The sequence below is a fragment of the Lagopus muta genome, chromosome 8, assembly GCF_023343835.1.
Source record: "Lagopus muta isolate bLagMut1 chromosome 8, bLagMut1 primary, whole genome shotgun sequence".
Classification (NCBI taxonomy): Eukaryota; Metazoa; Chordata; class Aves; order Galliformes; family Phasianidae; genus Lagopus; species Lagopus muta.
Genome location: NC_064440.1, coordinates 16,437,728 through 16,455,399, shown reverse-complemented (window position 1 = coordinate 16,455,399; position 17,672 = coordinate 16,437,728). Strand labels below are relative to the sequence as shown.

Below are 17,672 nucleotides of genomic sequence, written 5' to 3'. Positions count from 1 at the left end.
TAGTTTCCTCTGCCTCATCCACAGTGTATACTTCCAGTGTGTCTTCCTTTCTCGCTAACAAAATATGACACAGCTTTTCCACGTGCAGGGCAGGCAGACACCCCTTCCAAAGTACCCTGAGCGCCTCAGCAGGCCTGGGAGAAGGCGAGGCTAAAGGAGAACCCCAAACCAGAGCCCAGGAGCAGCACGGCATTCTCCCAGGTGTGAAGAGGAATACAGGTGAGCCTTGCTTCCCTTCCCTCAGCTGCAGGTTCAGGTGGTGGTCGTGGCGGTACCCAGGTATGCATGAGCTGGCAGGGTGCCCTGGCACAGCAGGCGCAGAGGGTGGGTGGGCAGCAGAAAGCACCCTGTGCCGGGCAGCACTGCGTGTGAGGGTGGGCCAGCTCTGCGCCGTTCGGCCGCCTCACGCCAGCACGAAGGGTCTGTAAAGGCCCTCTAACAGCCCCCCGGGGAGCTCCTCTGACGCGGGGGAGTCCCCGGCAGCTGCGTGCCATGCCGTTGGCCGCCTGCCATCCCCCGCCGGGCCGGGGCCGCGGCAGCGCGGGCCGAGGGAGGTGTGGCTGCCGGGCCCCTCAGCCATTCCCGGCTATCGGCAACGTCTGGCCGCAGCCGCCCGTAGCCCGGCTCCCGCGGGCAGCTCCCTGGGCGAGGCGCGGGCACGGCGCAAGTACGCGCGGCGCTCGCTGCCGCCCGGGCCGGGCCCAGCCGGCGGGCGCCGGGTCACCTCGCCCCGGCCATTTTCCTCGGGCGGGAGGCGGCGGCCGCGGCCGGCGCGCCCCGACTCCGCGGCGCAGAGGGCGGGTGGCGAGGGGCTCAGCCGCGCAGGCCGAGCCGAGCCGCAACCCCGGAACCGGCCCGAGGCGGCCGAGCGGGGCGGGGCGGGTGGGCGACCTCCGCCGCCGGCTTCTGCACGCGTCCGCCTGCCCCGTGGTCACGGGCCGCCGCTAGGCCCCGGTCCTCCCCCGCGCCGCCGCCGCCGCGCCCGGGGCCAGCCCGACCGCCTGCACCGCCGCGGAAGCCCGCGGGCCCCGTCCCGCCGCCGCGGGGAGAGGGAGCGAGGCCGCCCGCAGCCCTCCGCGGGAAGCGGCGGCCCCGGCGCGCAAAGCCGCGGAGCGCCCCCGCCCCCCGCGCCGCTCCCCCTTTGAAAACTGATCTTTGGCTCTTCGCGTGAAAGTGATTTGAATTTGGCTCGGCGGCGCTCTGCGCAGGCGTCCAGCTGCTGGCATGCTGGCTCCTTGCAAAGCAGCTGTTTTGGGTTTGAAATTCCAACATGGCAGAGGCTGCAGTCAGTCTTCCCTTCAAAAACTTGGAATGATTTCAAATCATAGGCACCTTCACTTAACTCGAGCCCCCATTCATCAGCAAACACACCGGATCGATGCCGCTCTAACCTATCGGGTGCTCGAACCAAATCTCCAGGTAAGAGAATCTTTTTTTTCCTTTTTTTTTTTTCCCCCAATTTTTTTTTTTTTTTTTTTTTTCCGGTCTTTCTCTTCCTGTGTTAAATTTTATTTAGCCGTAAAGCTCTCCGAGACAGCCGTGTATTTTTAAGCGCCCGGCCGTGCCCGAAGTATTTTGTGTAATTCGCGGCCGCTGTTTGCTATGAACCGCTCCGCTCTGCTCTCCCGAGCGCAGTCTGGAAAGTCCAGCCCCACCGCCGCGGTGCATGGTTTCTCCTCCTTGATCATTGCCAACAATAGTAGGCAGATTAAGAGTTCGCGATTGCCAGCTCCCTCCCCACCTCCTCCTCCTCCTAATTGGATTTATTTTCAAGTTGCATTAAAAATAATAAAGTGTCGATAACGCGGGGCTGGACTTGGAGGCAACTAACTTCGGAGCAAATAAGAACAAATGAGAACCTCGGCACACAAAAGTTGGGTTTAAATTGCCGTGCCTCGGCCGGGGGGGCACGGACGTGTCAGCGGAGCTGGTGCAGTAACATGTAAGCACATCGCCGCGGAGGGGGACAGCGTGGTGGGCGTATTGTTGGCTCGGAAGGGAGAGAAAGATGTATAATTTAATGGTATATACAATCCACTGATCCTATTACTATCCTCCCTGGAGCTCTTGTTAGTTTCAATGGGAGTGAGTGAAATTGACATGGACTTGCATTCCTGGTCATGTGCTTTTTTCCCCCCTTTCTTTCTTCTCTTGTGATCTGAGATCCCCTTTTTGTTGATGTTGCTTTCCCACTTAATTATATGCATGTAGGTTAAATGAATACCTGACGAAAGGGCCCACGTTTCAAGGCAGTGACATTTGATAGCTGAGAGGAAAAGTGGCTTTAATGAAAAGCAACCTTTGGAATTCCTGCTTGTGAGAAATCCAATTCAGCTTTTTGTGCTGCCAGCAAGAAATGATCAGTAGCACCAGTGTTTATGGTATGTCCGTTTTGGGATCTACTTCCTTTGCATCTAAATAGCAAAGACCAATTTAAATAGCATGATATCGCACCGAGGACCCTGCATGCAAATATTGTGTCGTAAATACCTGATGTTTCATAGTATATTTTCCACTTGTGTGTGTATATAAACATTATTTTTTTTCTCTTGCTATCATTTGTTTATCATTTCTGCTTTGATTCTAGCATTAGTTTTGTCTGTGGTATTGATCGCAGTTGTAAAACCCAAAGTTGCATGTTGCTGGTAGTGCACTGTACACACCACTGAACTCCAATGGTATGTAAATGAGCAAAACTCGGTGGTTGTTGAGGGGGAAACCGCGTAACTGTGAATGTGTGCACCTCTGTGTACGTCCTCATGCATACATGCCTGAAATGCATCTTTTCCCTTTGCAGATTAATGGTTTTTGAGTCTTTCCTTGAATTCCAGCTGCTTTTCCCCCTTTGACTTCCAGCTCAATCATCTGCTGGAGGTTTTAATCGGGGTGGGGTGGGAGGGATGTTTTGCATGTAAACAAACAAAAATAGTGTTGTGGCTGAGTGCTTAATGCTGCTGGAGAAGAGGTATTCCATGCCCACTTCCAAGTGCCTGGTTCCCACTGCTCTGTTCTCAATGTGCGGCAGCAGGCAGTAATCGAGTGCTGAAACTGGCGTGGTGCTCGCAGCCGCGCTCCGGCCCCCCCGCCACCCCCTCCTCAAAAAGTCAGATAAAATGGAGCGTGGGGAATCTCAGTGGGTCTCCCGGCAGTGTGGAGATGCACCTCTAGGTATGCAATTAAGGCTAAGGAGCTAACAACAGGAGCGAACGTTAGTCTGTTTTGTGCAACCAAAAAAGGGGGGTACGTTCACTTTTAATAGCGTGTGGGTGCAAAAAATAAGGCTGGAGAGAGACCCTGGGAGCGAGCGTGCGCGCGTGAGTGCGTGTGTTTGGGATAAGGGGAGGTCTGGCGTGTGCGGCTCATGATCTCTCGTAATAACATATCTGAATGCAGGAAGAGATTGAGAGAGCAGTTGCACAATGTACGCTCCTATTTTGGTTCTGTAGGTGACTACATTGCTAAACATATCCCGGGTGCTATACGACGGGAACGATCTGATTGCAGTGTGCATTTAGAACTTGTTGACTTTGAAGCGATCAATAAGGCGACTGTTTATTTTAGATGCACATAATTTGCCCTGAGAAATGTTTTAAGGAGGAGAGCAAGCAAGCGAGAGCGGAACATTTTTTTTTTCTTTCTTTCTTTTTTTTTTTTCTTTCGTCTTTTTTTTTTTTTTTTTTTCCTAGAGCTGTTGGAATGAATGTGATTGCCAGATGGGAGATTTCCCTCTGTGATGTTAAAGCTGTAATATATATTCAGAGCAGATTGGACTGCTGCTTGTGATGAGGAGGATATTACATTTATAAATTTTAAATCGGGAATCGGACAGTATGCTGAGAGCTGAAATTGGATGGTGTGGACGGTTTGGACTGTTAAATGCGATTCCCAGATAATAATAATAATTATAGTAGCAGTAATATAGATGTGTGTAATAAACACGGTAGTATCAGGCAGCTGTATATACGCTATAACACTTAAGTATATATTTCCAGATAGGATTTTTCCCCTCTTCCCTTTGCATTCCCTACAGTGTTAGGGGTTGGAGGTGGCTGGGAGGGGGGTTTAAAAGCCCACTCTTGAGAGAAATCAAATGTGGCCAGATTCCTGCTCGAGGAAAAGTTTCGCTGCAAATCTCACTGGGGATGCGGCTCTGCTGGAGTTTTTGTTGTGCCATGTATGTGGCCTGACAGTGCCACAGTCCTGCAGGGCTGCCGAGTGGGAACTGGTCACACTCCAGCAGCTCTGCTGTTGCAAATTAAAAGTGTGTTGTGGTCAGGAAATGAAAGCTACAATGTCTCTTTTGAACAAGTCGTTTATCAAGAGAAACATCTATCAAGCAGTGGCTTGTCACATTGATCCTCTAAAAGTTAGGTCCGAAGTGGAAGCTGCTTTGATGTTTTTGATCCCAAATTTATAAAATAGAAAAAGCTGGAGAGAATAGGACTGATTTCAACATAAAAATGACTCAGCTCAAGGCGTGACAAAATCATCAAGTATCTGTGCTGCAGAGCTGGTAAACCAAGGAAGTATTGGATCTGCCGCCTGATTTTTATTTTCACGTCGAAACTTTACCTTTGCACTTGTGCATCCGTGTTTGTGGTTTTAAAGGTCCCGTGTCTATGCTTGTGTGTTACTCCATGGTGGAGATTTCCTTGCTCGGGAATACATCTGTTGCTTTCAAATTGAGCTTTTTTCCATTGTTGTTTTTGTGACGGTATTTATAGCATTCAGTTTGAGGAGGCAATCTCAGATTTTCTTTCCTCTCATCCCAGTCTTGTTGCTCTTCGTGTGTTTGTAATCTTGCTTTCACCTCTCCTCCCTGTGAAGCAAAGTTTCCTTTACTGCCAAAGTAATGTTTATTGCAGGAGTGGTACATCTGGAGACATCTGTTTGCACAGCTTAAACCACGCTAAGGGTCCTGTTAAGTGTGTCTTTCCCTCCTCATCCTCTTTTTGTTTCCATTTTTTACACGTGAACTGTACTTTCATTCTCACCAGAAGCAGCGTATTTCAAATTTAATATAAAGCAAGGATTCAAGGAAGAAAAAAAGCCAAAACAAAGTCTAAACTGCTCTTTTCCCTTCTCTGTGGTTATTTTCAACCATTTTAATTGTTTAGCAACTTCTCTAAAAAGTTTTTCATTTTGTATAAAGTTTATGTTTGGATTATCAAGGAATCCCTCTGGATGAATGAAAGGGGAAGCTTTTGTTGTTTGTGTGTGAGGGTTGTTGCTGGGTTTTTTCTTTTTTTTTTTTTTTCTTTCTTTTTTTTTTTTTTGGCTAAGGGATGAAGGAAGTCTTTACAACAGAATGATTTGACTCCTTTTCTTCAGTGTCATAAATGAGACTAATACTTATGGATACTTGTTAGAGACCCATTTGCAAATAGGCAGCAAGCAGCAGCGTGGTGGGAGTTGTGGTGAGTGTTATACTTGCTAATTAATCATGTTTGAAATGAAGGAATCATAGCATGGTAATAAAGGCTCATTGTTGTTTGATGTTTGTAACAGGATGTGACTCCTACGTGAATGTAGTGGGTTTGGGGTTTTTGTTGTTGTTTCCCCCTTCATAATAAGATACTTTCTGTACACAATCAAATGCTTTTTATTTACTGGAACATCTGTAAAAACATGCATGTCTGCTTCTCTTATTCTACCACTTAGAAACACAGATTGTTATTGATATCTTCATTGTAGGAATCACAGGAATAAATGACAGTCGGATGTCATTAACTGTTCTTTTATCCTTACAACTTTTTATTTAGGCAGAGCAAAAACCGCGTGTTTTTTCTTCATTATAAAAATCCTACCTCTCTTTTTCTGATAATTGATAAAATAGGTCGTCTTGAACTTTGATGCCCTACCTGCTTACACATGTATAGTAAGGAACAGTTACTAAATATATATTCAGAATAGTTTGTATCCTAGCCCTTTAAAAATCAAAGTGTAGAACATTTGGATGTTGTTTTTGTTTCTTTATTTCTTATCAGATGTGTCATCTTTAGGCTTTATAGTTCATCTCAGTTAGTAATAATACCGTTTATAGTGGAGAGAGATTTGATAATGTTTCCCAGTGCAAAGCTTTAGTTTTAAAATTTAATTAATTAAGGCTATTCTGTGCTGCATGAACGAGGATTGAAATCTGCTTTTGTTTAGATGCTCTTTCCTTTTTTAAAATATAAATCCTAGAGGAAAATGATTTTGCACGGTTCCTGTCAATACGTTTGTTCAACGAACGCGTATAAGAAGCACTGAATATAATGACTGATCTTCCCGTAGTCTTAATCGTCAATTAATAGGCTTATCTGCCAGTTAGGAGTGGGTTTAATGGTACAGAATCAGCATGAGATCTGTGAATATGAAACATTTGTATGTTGTTTATAACAGACTGAGTTTTGAACTAGCATTCCCAGATCTAATAATAGAAATATTTGGCTCTTTGCCCTCAATCAATGTATCCCTTAAGAGAACAAACTTCACATAATACTTTCATAAAGTGCCAGGTGTATTGATACCGAGTTGATAAATTTAATTACTGGGGTTTTACATTGATTCATTGATCTTATGATTGGAGGAAATTGTTCTGCAGACATTTCTGAAATGTTGAAGAATATTGTGTGTCAATAACACTTGATTAATTGATCAGTCAGCACTCACGCCACCCCTCTCTGAGTCACTGATAAGAAAAAGCAAAAAATAACTATAAAAAGAAGTCAGGATAAACTAATTAGAGGTTCTCATTTGTTATTAACAGAGTCGATGAGAAGCAAAGCACTGTACCTGTGGAATAAAAATAAAAGATCAACTTGGAAGTGGAATTGTGCATACTGGGCTCAGTCCTTAGCTGGTGTAAAATGGTTTAGCTCAAAAAGCTACAGCAGTTTCCAGTTCCCAGGATCAGGCCCACTATAGCTTTTTTTGTGGCTTTTTTTTTTTCTTCTTCTTTTAGCACTGTTCTTTCGCTCATTGGAGGCTGTTTAAAATCAGATATTATGGCTACCAAAATATATGGAATTTTAGATAAGCATCTGCTCCAAAATGAACGGTATAGCTATAGAAGTAATTTGAACAGCTGTAAATTCAGGATTGCGTATCCCCGATATTGTTGCAGAGTATTAAACTCTTGCTGCTAGAGATGCTATCCTATAAGTGAAAACTTATCTTCCTGCTGGGAAGGATCACGTCAGGGAACTGCAGGCTGGGAAAGGGCCTGGAGTTGTGGTGGTTTTCTTTTGGTTGTTGTTGCAAAAATAATAATTATTTTTTTTTTTCCCCAATAAGCAGGAGTAGATATAAGGATACTTTCCAGGTGAAAATCCTTACTGGAACATTTGGCTCCATTTCCATGAGGCATGCGACCTTTTCACCTTACGTCAATGATATTTTTATAGAGTGTGTGAGAAACGCAAGCATTAAAAATCCCTGGGATTTTTTTTGTTTGTTTGTTTTTTAAAGAAAAAGAAATATCTCAGAACCTCGAAACAACATATATACATCTCCTTTAGTGAAACTGCTTTCCTTTAAAAGGCGATAGCTAATGCAGAACAGAGAAAATCCACTGGCAGTGTGTTACCGGGGGTTCGACAAACACAATCTTATCCTTCAAGGAGCAGAGAGTCCCAGGCTGTAATGGAGGTCAGAGGAAATCTAAGGCTTTCAGTCCTTTAATAATTGTACCTGCCACCCCCCTGATCAGCATGTTAAGGAGAGCGCGTGGATGTGTATTATGTTTCTCAGAAGATAATTTGTATTTGCAGCCACCTGGTAAATACAAGCAGACTTCGCTATTATTGCTTCTAAATACCTGTTGATCTTGGTCTAACTGCGTGACAAGTGAGGGTAAAATGGAAAGAGAAATAGTTGGTCGGGCTCGGTTTCCGGAGCACCTGGGAGGGAGCAGGGCTTTGGCAGGGCAGCGTGGGCAGGGGAGGGCGAGGACTGCGCGGAGCACCGCTGGCTGCCAGCACTCACGGGTGGCTGCGGTGAGAGCGTGGGGTTCACGCTTCCATTTGGCTGAGTCATATTGCTGCGAGCTATCGCCACGCACAGTATGGCAATAGCAGTACTGTGTGTCTGTTCCTCCCGTCAAAAAGCTCATAATGCTGAGCTACCTGGTTCATCATGTGAGCAATGTGTCTTGCTGCAACGGCTGCGGTATTTGTGCAATAGCAAGAGCCTTGCATTACTCCATGCAAATAAGGGAATAAAACTTTTGGTTCTCTATTTTTTCTGCATTTGGAAAAAAGTTTCATCTGCCTCCGTTATAATTAAAAATAATGCAACTGCAGATGACTGTTATGTCACTTGCTGCTTTTTTATTTTTTATAATGTGCTTTTAAATGTGTAGTCTAATGTGCCATGAAACATTGAAGTAGCAATTACCAGTCATATTATTTAACTGTTATTGAGAAAATAGTTTTTCTGTTTCTTTCAAGTGTAGAGCTGTTGCCAGTGTATTTAGTTAAATTTCAGGTATCTTGAAAGTGATGGGGAGAAAAATGCTGAGATTATTTTGATAGCAAACTTTGGTGATGAGAGTCTGTTTTTTCTTCAGGTTTGGAAATCACATAGTGCTTGGACTTTTCTTATCTGATTTTAACCCTTTCTCATTCTACTTTTAATGCATCGTGTGCTCTGTTAAAGCGAATGGTTTGTTTTCCACATGCGAATTGCTCAGCGCATGAAGATGTATGCCACAATTGATTTTGTGGGATATTTTTTGAATGTGTGTGTGTGTCATGCTGGTTATAGTTTGGTGATGATGAATTGGTTTCAGTAATCTGTATCTTATTTGCAATAAGAGCATACTGTTGTCAAACTTCATGATCTAAGATAGCTGTCTCACATCTAATTAAGCAGGGTCTGAATGAATGGTTCTCTGGCATGGGTCATAATTAAACTTTTTGTTTTTCATCTGCAGTTTGATAAAATACTTAATACTGATGCATGTTTCTGTAATTCCTGCTGATCTGAATGGAATCTGAAAATGATTATTGAGAGGAGATGGGAGGAGGGGCTGGAACTGGTGGATTATAGAGGTTTGTGCCGGGAGAGTATCTTTGTGCTCTCATTCAAGGTTGTTGTTTTTTGTTTTTTGTTTTTGTTTTTCTTTTTTTCCTGATTTATTTACTTTATTTAAAGGCAGGCAACTGTTGCCTGCCTTTTGATATGCCACAAATAACATCCTAGTTTTCCTCTGTGAGGTTTTTTTCTTTCTGTCTCTCCATTCTAGAATGTGAGCAATTAATACAAAGCTATAGGCAGCTCGAATTATCACTTAATAAAACTATGAGAACTGTGATGCCGTAAAGGTGTTCCTGTAGAGCACAGCAGATGTTAGTTACAGCGTGTGTGTTTCTTCTGGAGACAAGGGGAGGGGAAGAGCCAACAATTACTTTGTATTTCTGAGTGACAGCAGAGGATGGACAGAAAGGATAAAGTTATATGCAGAAATGATGAATCTTTGACAATAGTATCGATATTGACATTTAAAATATTATGAACTGATAGTTCTGCTGTGCAAGCTTCTGTGATCGCTGTGCTTTTAGATGAAAAGTAGCTATTTATATACCTTGCGGCTCAGCATGGTCATGTTGAATGTAGGAACTTACTCATCGTAGGTTCTGAGAAAGCACAGGTTAACGTCCACTGTCTTCTTTAGACCTATCTGATTACTTCAGCCTCCTGTGTTGACACAGAAAGAAACAGCTAGATTCTGCTCTGGAAGAATGAGGTTTGCAAGCACTGACTGATACAAGGTATCCCATTGTGATACCTAAACCAAATTTTAAAAAATCAAGCATCCTTTTCAAGTGAAACTTGAGAAACACAGAAAGGAACAGCAAAGATGTATCTGAACACACTTGAAGGTGCACTTTTACTTTCAAAAGAGATTTCTCCCATCACTCACAGGTAGCTCCACCATGAAAAGCGATATCAAAAGATCTCAGAAAAGTAACTATTCTTTTATGTCTTTGGGAACTGAGATGCTTACAAGATTGTTTCTGAGGAGGAAAAGAATTGATCCTATTTTCAGGCCCTTGTTGTTGGCATTTGTGCACCATATCGCTATCTACAGTATTGTAGAAATACATTCTTGGTAAATGAATACAGTTCTGTTTCCTCTTGCAGCTCTAAAAGAATAGTGCTGTGTTGTTGCATGCAAACTCTCTTTGGACCATATCACTTCTTTTCTGCACTCTCTACAAATTAGTTGCATTTAAAATACATAGGGAGTTTTATGAAGAGCTTTAAACTTAATTGACAAACAATATAGTGGATTAAAATAAAGAAATTCAAAATGAAAATAATATGAAAGTAAGCTTGGGTTAAAGTCGCCTGTGACAATATGTGAACTAGATATCACCAGACCATCAGAAAATTGCTGGTTTAAGCTAAGAAAACTGCTTTTATATAGAAAGAGAATGTAAATTTTCTAGCTATTTAGCTGAGTGCACACTTAATTTACAGACTCTTATTTTTCAGCTTCCCATTGTTGAATTTGCAGCTTTATATTAACTACATATGTATGCTAGTGCTGTATTGAACATACCATAAATATCAGGCAGATATTCTGTTTTAAAGACAGTTATTTTTCATGTTCTTATAGAATTTCTGAAAAATTTTATTTCTTACTCTCTGCCTTTGGTAAAAGCTGAAATAACTATGTTTTGGAAAGTGTTCATGCAGCAATTAACCTTTTCTAATCATTGATTTTCATTTCGTTCTTTGACTTTCATTCATTTCATTTTATCCTTCTGTCCTGTGCAGGAGTTCTTTATGCTGCAACACAGGTGCATTTTTCTGCTTTCAGTTTACAAACTTTAGTGCTGCTAGCAATGATTTCACTGATGGTACAATACTCAACTGAAAAATTGTATTTCTTTTCCAGGTTAACATTAGCGTTGGTAGAGCTGAAGCTCAGACTTGGTAAATGCCATGTAATGAGCAGTATGAAGCACTTCTTGCTATTTGACATGCAGGTTTTGCCAATATAGCAGTCATATCAGTGGCACACTTTTGTGCCTGTGTGCAGAGAGTGTCTTTGTTGAGGCATGGGTAGCTAAGAAGTTTGAGAAGCCTTTTTTTCTGTTTGTTTGTTTGTTTTTTTTAAAGAGGTAAAACATATTTGATTATGAGCTTGTAGAGACTCTGAGTAACCAGTACCTCTGTTAATAATGTTTTTAATGTTTTCACTAGTTATAAATATTCGAAGAGTTATGAGGTGATACATTGTCCATATGATACAGAGTGCTGGACAACTGACACCAGAATTCACTTGGAGCAGTGATTTTCACCACTGTCTAAGGAAAGATGTTTTGTTATTTCTTGAACAATTGACAAATGCACATGTTTATTTTTCTCCAAAGATGTCAGCAGCTTAGAGATAGTGGAATTCATTGTCACTTACTACCAGCTGTAGTTTTTAGCCAAGGTCCCTGTACTTTCCAGTTTCAGAGCTGCCAGAACAGCTGTAGCTTGAGGCTCAAAAGGAGCATCAGGGAGCACCTCATCCCATTGCATCCCAGCAACTGCCATTCAGCTGCCACTTCTGGGTGCCGTCAGAGGCGCTGTCTCCCTGCAGCTTGCACAACTTGGAATATGCAGGTGTGCAACACTCCTTACAAACAAGTTGAGAAGGGATATAAGGAATTTTCCCCAGAAAATGGTAGGCATTAGCTGCACACTGAATGCTACAGTCATCTTTTGAGGTATGAGTGCTGTATAATAAAGTAAATAGGGCATTTATTTTTCCTAATGGTAGTAAGAAGACATTTAGTATTCATCAGGACAAAAATACGTGTGTTATGTAAAAGTGTAATGAGTGACTCATTCATGATTTTGGATGGAGAAAACTTTAAACTTAGTTTGTTAATGTGTAAATGTTCCAGTGGGCAAAAATCAGAGTAGATGCTGCTGCTCTAATTGCAAAAGCTCCCTCCCTTACCTTCTTCCTCCTCCCGATCCTCTTCTCCCTTCCCCCACCCCCCATGGCTTTTTTAAACAATTATGGGCATTGTGCTCCTTAATGGTGCATAGTTACTGTAAAGATAGATGTCCTCAAATAATGAGTTTCTAATAATAATCAGAGGGAGTTAGATTAAACTGGTTCTATATGGAAATCTTACAGTGTGAAAAAGTACACCTAAAATCCTGAGATATATTTACAGGAGCTAAGCCTATTTACAGGGAAGTAACCCAATTTTATATCTGTGCATGTGTGTGGGAAGGAGAGCTGAAAGGATGTTTGTAAATACCTACAGTTTTGTCCACTAGAATAAAATTTCTTTCTTTTAGTACAAAATTCTGTTTTACTTTATAATAATGAAGGTGTTTTAAAATCAGAACATTCTAATCAGCTGCTGTGCTTACACTGAAAAGGCTGTGTCCCTTCAAATGACTTTTTGCTGTGCTTTTCCTTCTGTTGTTTCCTGCTGCCCAATCCTGCCCCCCTCCCCCCCAAACTGTATTTTTATTTTACTTTGTTATTTTACTATTTTATTTTATTTTGTTCTGTGAGGTGTATTGCACTGGATTTGTTGATTTCTTCCTTGTCCAGAAGTTTTGAAGGGAAGTAAATGGACATATTGTGTGCAGTAGCAGATGATTGTTACTTTTAGTTGTCACTGTGCTGGCCAGGAGAAATCTTTTCCTTACCAGGTATAAGATCACCCAGGACGTGCAATAAACAGAGTAAAACAGCTTATTGTTGGGTCTAGAAATATGTATGCCATTTAAATGGAAACAAGCTCCCAGATCTCCCACGTACATTTTTGGGGTTTGGTGAACAAAAGCTTGCTTGTGTGTTCCCAGCTCCCCAGGGCCTCAATTTGCACTGCCATTACTGGAGCCTGGCCAGTAGCAGGCCTTGCAGGCCCACGGGCACTCTGCTCTGGGGATTTCAGCTGCCTTTGCCCCATCGCTGCTCACTGACCCTGCTCCTCATGTCCTGCCCCATGGGCATTTAGTGTTTGCCATCTCCAAATGTGGGGACGGAGGACCTGTGAGGGAGCAGTGCTGTTCTTGCTGACATCTTATCCTATGCGTGGTTCCATCTCCTGACATCCATCTGGGCACCTTCATGTCTGTTACATCCTCCACCAGGGAGAGCTGAGTGTGCTCCTGCATGTGGGCGATGGGGAGGTGAGTAATGCAGGCCTTCATGGCATCTGCTGGGAGCACGGTGGGGTTCCTTCCTGCTCTAGTAAGGTAGAGGTGTAAGGCAGTCTGATAAGCAGAAGGAAAACAACAAAAAGGAAAAAGATTTCCAAGCAAATCATTACAGCATATCTCAATGACTGTGCTCCACACTTAGATTTAATTAGAAGACAACTGCGCTGGAAAACTGGTCATTTTAGTCATAGTTAACGACTGGTTCTCTCCTACCCCAATCAGAACCGATTATATGCTGTGTTGTATAATGTAATTTCCACAAGAAAATTAAGTACGAACAGGCACGATAGTACTGTGTAGTTGCAATAATGAGGTTTGCATTAATGATGCTAATTTATCACATAACTATCCTTTTAGAGGTGAAAATAACTATTTTCCTTGTGTTGTTTCTTTTTGCTCTGTATACCAACCAGTTTCAAATTGGCACGTTTTGCGCATAATTTAAGTGAAAGACTGTGACTGGATAGCTATTAATGTGTTCATTACGTAGTGAATAGACACTGGAAGGAGGGAAGCCTTGTATACCCATGTTTCTTACAGGATAACTGCTTTCAGGAGGAATTTCTTTTACGTTGTAACATAATTTACTAGTGTATGGTTTCTAAAGTGTTGTGGGTAGTTCAACACTGGACTCCTGGCAAGCAAGTCTGTTTCCTACTTAGCTGCAACAAGACTTACTTGCTGTCAGTAGTAAGGTAATAAGGATAAAAGTCATGTGTGGTTTAAGAAGGAAAAAAAGCCATTTGTTTGCATTTGTGCACCAAATGACACCTTGTTGGTCTGTGTCATTAACTGTGGGCTGTATGTCAGCTAGTGTGTGATTGACTAGGTGAATCAGAGCTTTTTACCTACTGTCTGAGCAAAATTTGACCCTGTTTTTACTCTGAGATGTTTTTGTCATTAAAAAGATCCGCACTGTATGGCTATACAGGTGAATGGCAAGAAAATTCATCACTGTTATTTGTAGGGTGTGGCTCCATGTTAGTCTGAGTAACCTGAATCTGAGCTAATGCTGGATATATATACTTGATATATTTTAATTCCAAAACCCAATTGTGGGAATTGATATATCATCTTAAAATTTCAAATTTACATTTTATGCACTGTGCCAAAGCACCCATGAACTCATTAAGAAAAGACTTTTTCAATTATATCTTGTGTTTATGCATGTATTTATACTTGACAGGAATCCTTTAGAGATTTGGTTTGCTGTATTAATACTCACAGTGTTTTGGAGTACATAAAATATACTTTAAAAAAAAAATGAAAGGGGAAAGTACTGCTTACAGATCTTGTTCCACTAGCTTCCTCTGTATTTCACTGTCAGCTGAGAAGTCCCTTCAGCAGACACCCAGCCCCTAGAAGGCAGGGCAGCAGCCTCCATGGCCAGGCCTCAACTGCACAGCCAGCACCCAAAGGCTTAACACCTACAGGCAAAATTCCCTTCATTTTGCATAATGAAATTTCTAGGTGTATTTCTCATATTTCCCAGAGTTTTGCTGACTTGCTTTCCTTTCATTTCTTACTTCTTTTCATTTGTACTTGTAATATTTTTTTCTCCATCAACACTGCTTATGAACATGAAGACTCCAATCCACTATGGTATGATGATAAAGTTCAGTTGTTTACAGTAAAGTACATTTATATCTTTATGACATCCTGATAATCTTTAAGTATGCACTGCTCTTTGCTGTAGAGAAGGCTACAGAAGCCAGCCCACAATACTCTAGACTTGCAAAACTTAGGTACTAAAACTTATACTAAAATCTAGATTATTACAGTGGCTTAGATTCAGTTGCATGACACTGTCTTATGAAATGCCATATGGCACATTTTTTGTTCTCTTATGGACTACTGGTACCAACACTGATATTTATGTGATATCAGACTTCTTCTCCAGTTCAAATGTTTGGCCATGATTCTCTCCTTCAGTATATCACCATTAGAAATCAGAGGGCTTCCAGTAGTTTAGATGAATCTTACGGTTTACTTCAGTTTTTCATTAGATGTATTGAAGTAGAACAAAAGAGCAATTACTCTTGGATTTGGTGCCATAAAGTAAGAAACCATCCACATTGCAATCCACAGTTTAGTTCTGGTCTGAGAATATGAATATTGTTGTATAGGGAAAAGTATATATGTAAAAAAAAATGTTGTTGGATTAAGTGTCAGTAACAAAGTATACCAGTTTTCCTAAAAGGGCGCTATTTACCTTGGGCACTTACTGCTTGAGCATTTCTAAAAATTACTTCGCCAGTCCAAACTGAAGTGTAGTTGGATGACATACACTTCAGGAGGAGAAAAGTATTTCCTGTTGATGACTGCACTGAGTGCTCCATGTAGTCATAGTAAACATGGTATTCTGGCGAAACTTGCATCTTAATTGCATGAAAGCAGCATTTTAACTAGGCGTTCACTGTTGACCCTTGAATCATAACTGCTTTGCTGGATTTCTGTGCTTCTATACAACAAATAGAAAAAATGTGAAAAAAAATCCAGCAAAAGTTATGGAGACAGGTTTTGTTTACTTTGTAGGCATGTAATTGGGAGATTATTGCTCAATTCCCACTTAATTTTCCAAGCTTTTATTTAAAACTTATTTAAAAAAAAAAAAAAAAAAAAAAAAAAAAGCTGTGGGAAGCATATGGTGTCTGCTTTATAGGCAATCCTGGACCAAATTTTGTTGGGGAAGTTTACCAAATGCAGTCAGTGGCTGGATGGCTTATTTAGTGTGTTTCTAGATTGATACAACCCCGTATGTAGTTTTCTATTACTTTAAAATCATATAGTTGTTGTTGGCATTTCATAGTTTATGGACATGAAGGAGAGAAACATTTACAAGATGAAGCGCCCATCTATGGAAGTGCTAGTGCTATTTTTTTATAACTTGATCATCTGTGGTGAAAGCATACCTACATTCCTGGGATAAATAATGGTGTTGCATTTTGTCCCTCCTCTAATCCCTTTTTCTTGAAGGGGCTGGGGCAGTGCTGGTGTGTCCCTTCCACCTTGGCATACCACCAAGCTGTAGTCGTTCTCTTGCTCGGTGTTGCATGCTGGAGCAGGGCAGTAAGCTGCCCAACATGCAGAAACGTTGGGACAGGGTGGGAGTGCAACCCCTGCAGGGCTGAGTGGTTGATCCCCTTACAAGCCCCATCCCCAGAAAAGTACTTGGAATAAGTTTTCACCGTGATGGAAAAGGGGTGAAAATGCAGTTAGGATATCTGGTAAGTTTTAACCAAATTTTTTGATGCTGGAGTGGTTTAAGGGCAGAGGCTGTCTCTGCTATTCTGCCTATTGTCCTCCAGAAACCAGTACACAAGCCCTGCCTAATATGTGTCTTTTACTGCTTGCTGTGGCAGCCAAGGGGTTCAGGCTATGTTAAGGAAGGGGGGAGGCAGTCCCAGGGCCAGGAGCATCTCTGTGATGTGGCTGTGGTCTCTCCGGGCTCCTGGCAAGATGATGCAGCAATGCCCATCTCATGCGCGGCTGTAGGCAGAGCCTCTCAGATCGACAGAATAGGGACAACTGAATGTGCTGTGAATGTATCTGTACATTGTATAGGAATTTATTTAAATACTTAAGTGAGGGAAATGATTCAAAATGAATTTTGCTGGGCAGTGTTAAGCACTGAGCAACTCAAATGTAAGCTGGTCTTCAGTTTTGCTGCTGGAAGGGTACAAGTTTGTTGGTGTCATGCCTTCAGTATGAATGGAAAAAGGGATGATTTTTTTGTCCTTGTGGAACACTGTAGCTGTTAAACACAGGAGGGGGAGAAAAACAGCTAAGGACTTTTTTTTTCTCTTTTTTTTTCTTTTTTTTTTTTCTTTCTTTTTTTTCCCCACCTGAACAAATGAAAGTGAAAGCAAAGCCTTGGAGATCATTTTAGAATTCAGGCTCCAAATTTCTCTTTCAGCCATTCTTAATAGAAACAGTAAGTTATAAATCATCTAAGCAATTACCTGAACACTGAAGGAGCGAGGCCCAGCCTGGGCTTCAGCCCCAGATGTTTCTGGAGTACAATAATGGCCCAGCCCAGATATTTACAGCTTAATTTCTGTTCATGTGCACTTGTCCATAAATGGTTCCTTTTCCATTTCCAGTTCAACAACTGAACCACTTATAGTAGAGAGTGATTTAAACTTGAATGATGGCAAGATGTGAACAGAGACAATTTACCGCTGGAAACTTTAAAGTCCATTTCCAATATTTAAAATGTAAGTTAACTCTTGAACAGGGCACAAATTGATCAATAAATGCTCCCTGTTAAATGTCGTATGCTTTATAAAGTGGAAAAACAAAAACCAACTGATTTCAAACATGTTTGTTTATTTACTGCTTAGCTTTGTTCCAGTGGAGCTTTTTTTACCTCCTTTTAACACCAATACTATCTAGCACTGCCTGTACAGAGGCAGAGTAGCTCAGCTCACTCCTTTCCCAGTTTCCGTCCTCGCTGCTCCTCCCAACCAGCCCCATTACTTGAAACTAAACAAATTGAAAAT

The 17,672-nt window shown here is 41.9% G+C and overlaps 1 protein-coding gene across 6 annotated transcripts in view; it reads left to right on the top strand.

Annotated features, from left to right (window-relative positions):
• The first annotated feature begins 1,104 nt into the window (after positions 1-1,104).
• Positions 1,105-17,672, top strand: part of FIGN (fidgetin, microtubule severing factor) — a 99,993-nt gene continuing 83,425 nt past the window's right edge. For 3 of the 6 annotated variants that reach the window (XM_048952636.1, XM_048952635.1, XM_048952637.1), the window contains exons 1-2: positions 1,105-1,419; positions 2,212-2,381. In XM_048952636.1, coding sequence (XP_048808593.1) covers positions 2,357-2,381 — 25 coding nt within the window. In that variant the 5' untranslated portion in view covers positions 1,105-1,419; positions 2,212-2,356. Of the gene's footprint in view, positions 1,420-1,673; positions 1,943-2,211; positions 2,382-17,672 lie in introns of those variants that run through there. The other 3 variants (XM_048952638.1, XM_048952639.1, XM_048952640.1) reach the window with 2 other exon arrangements.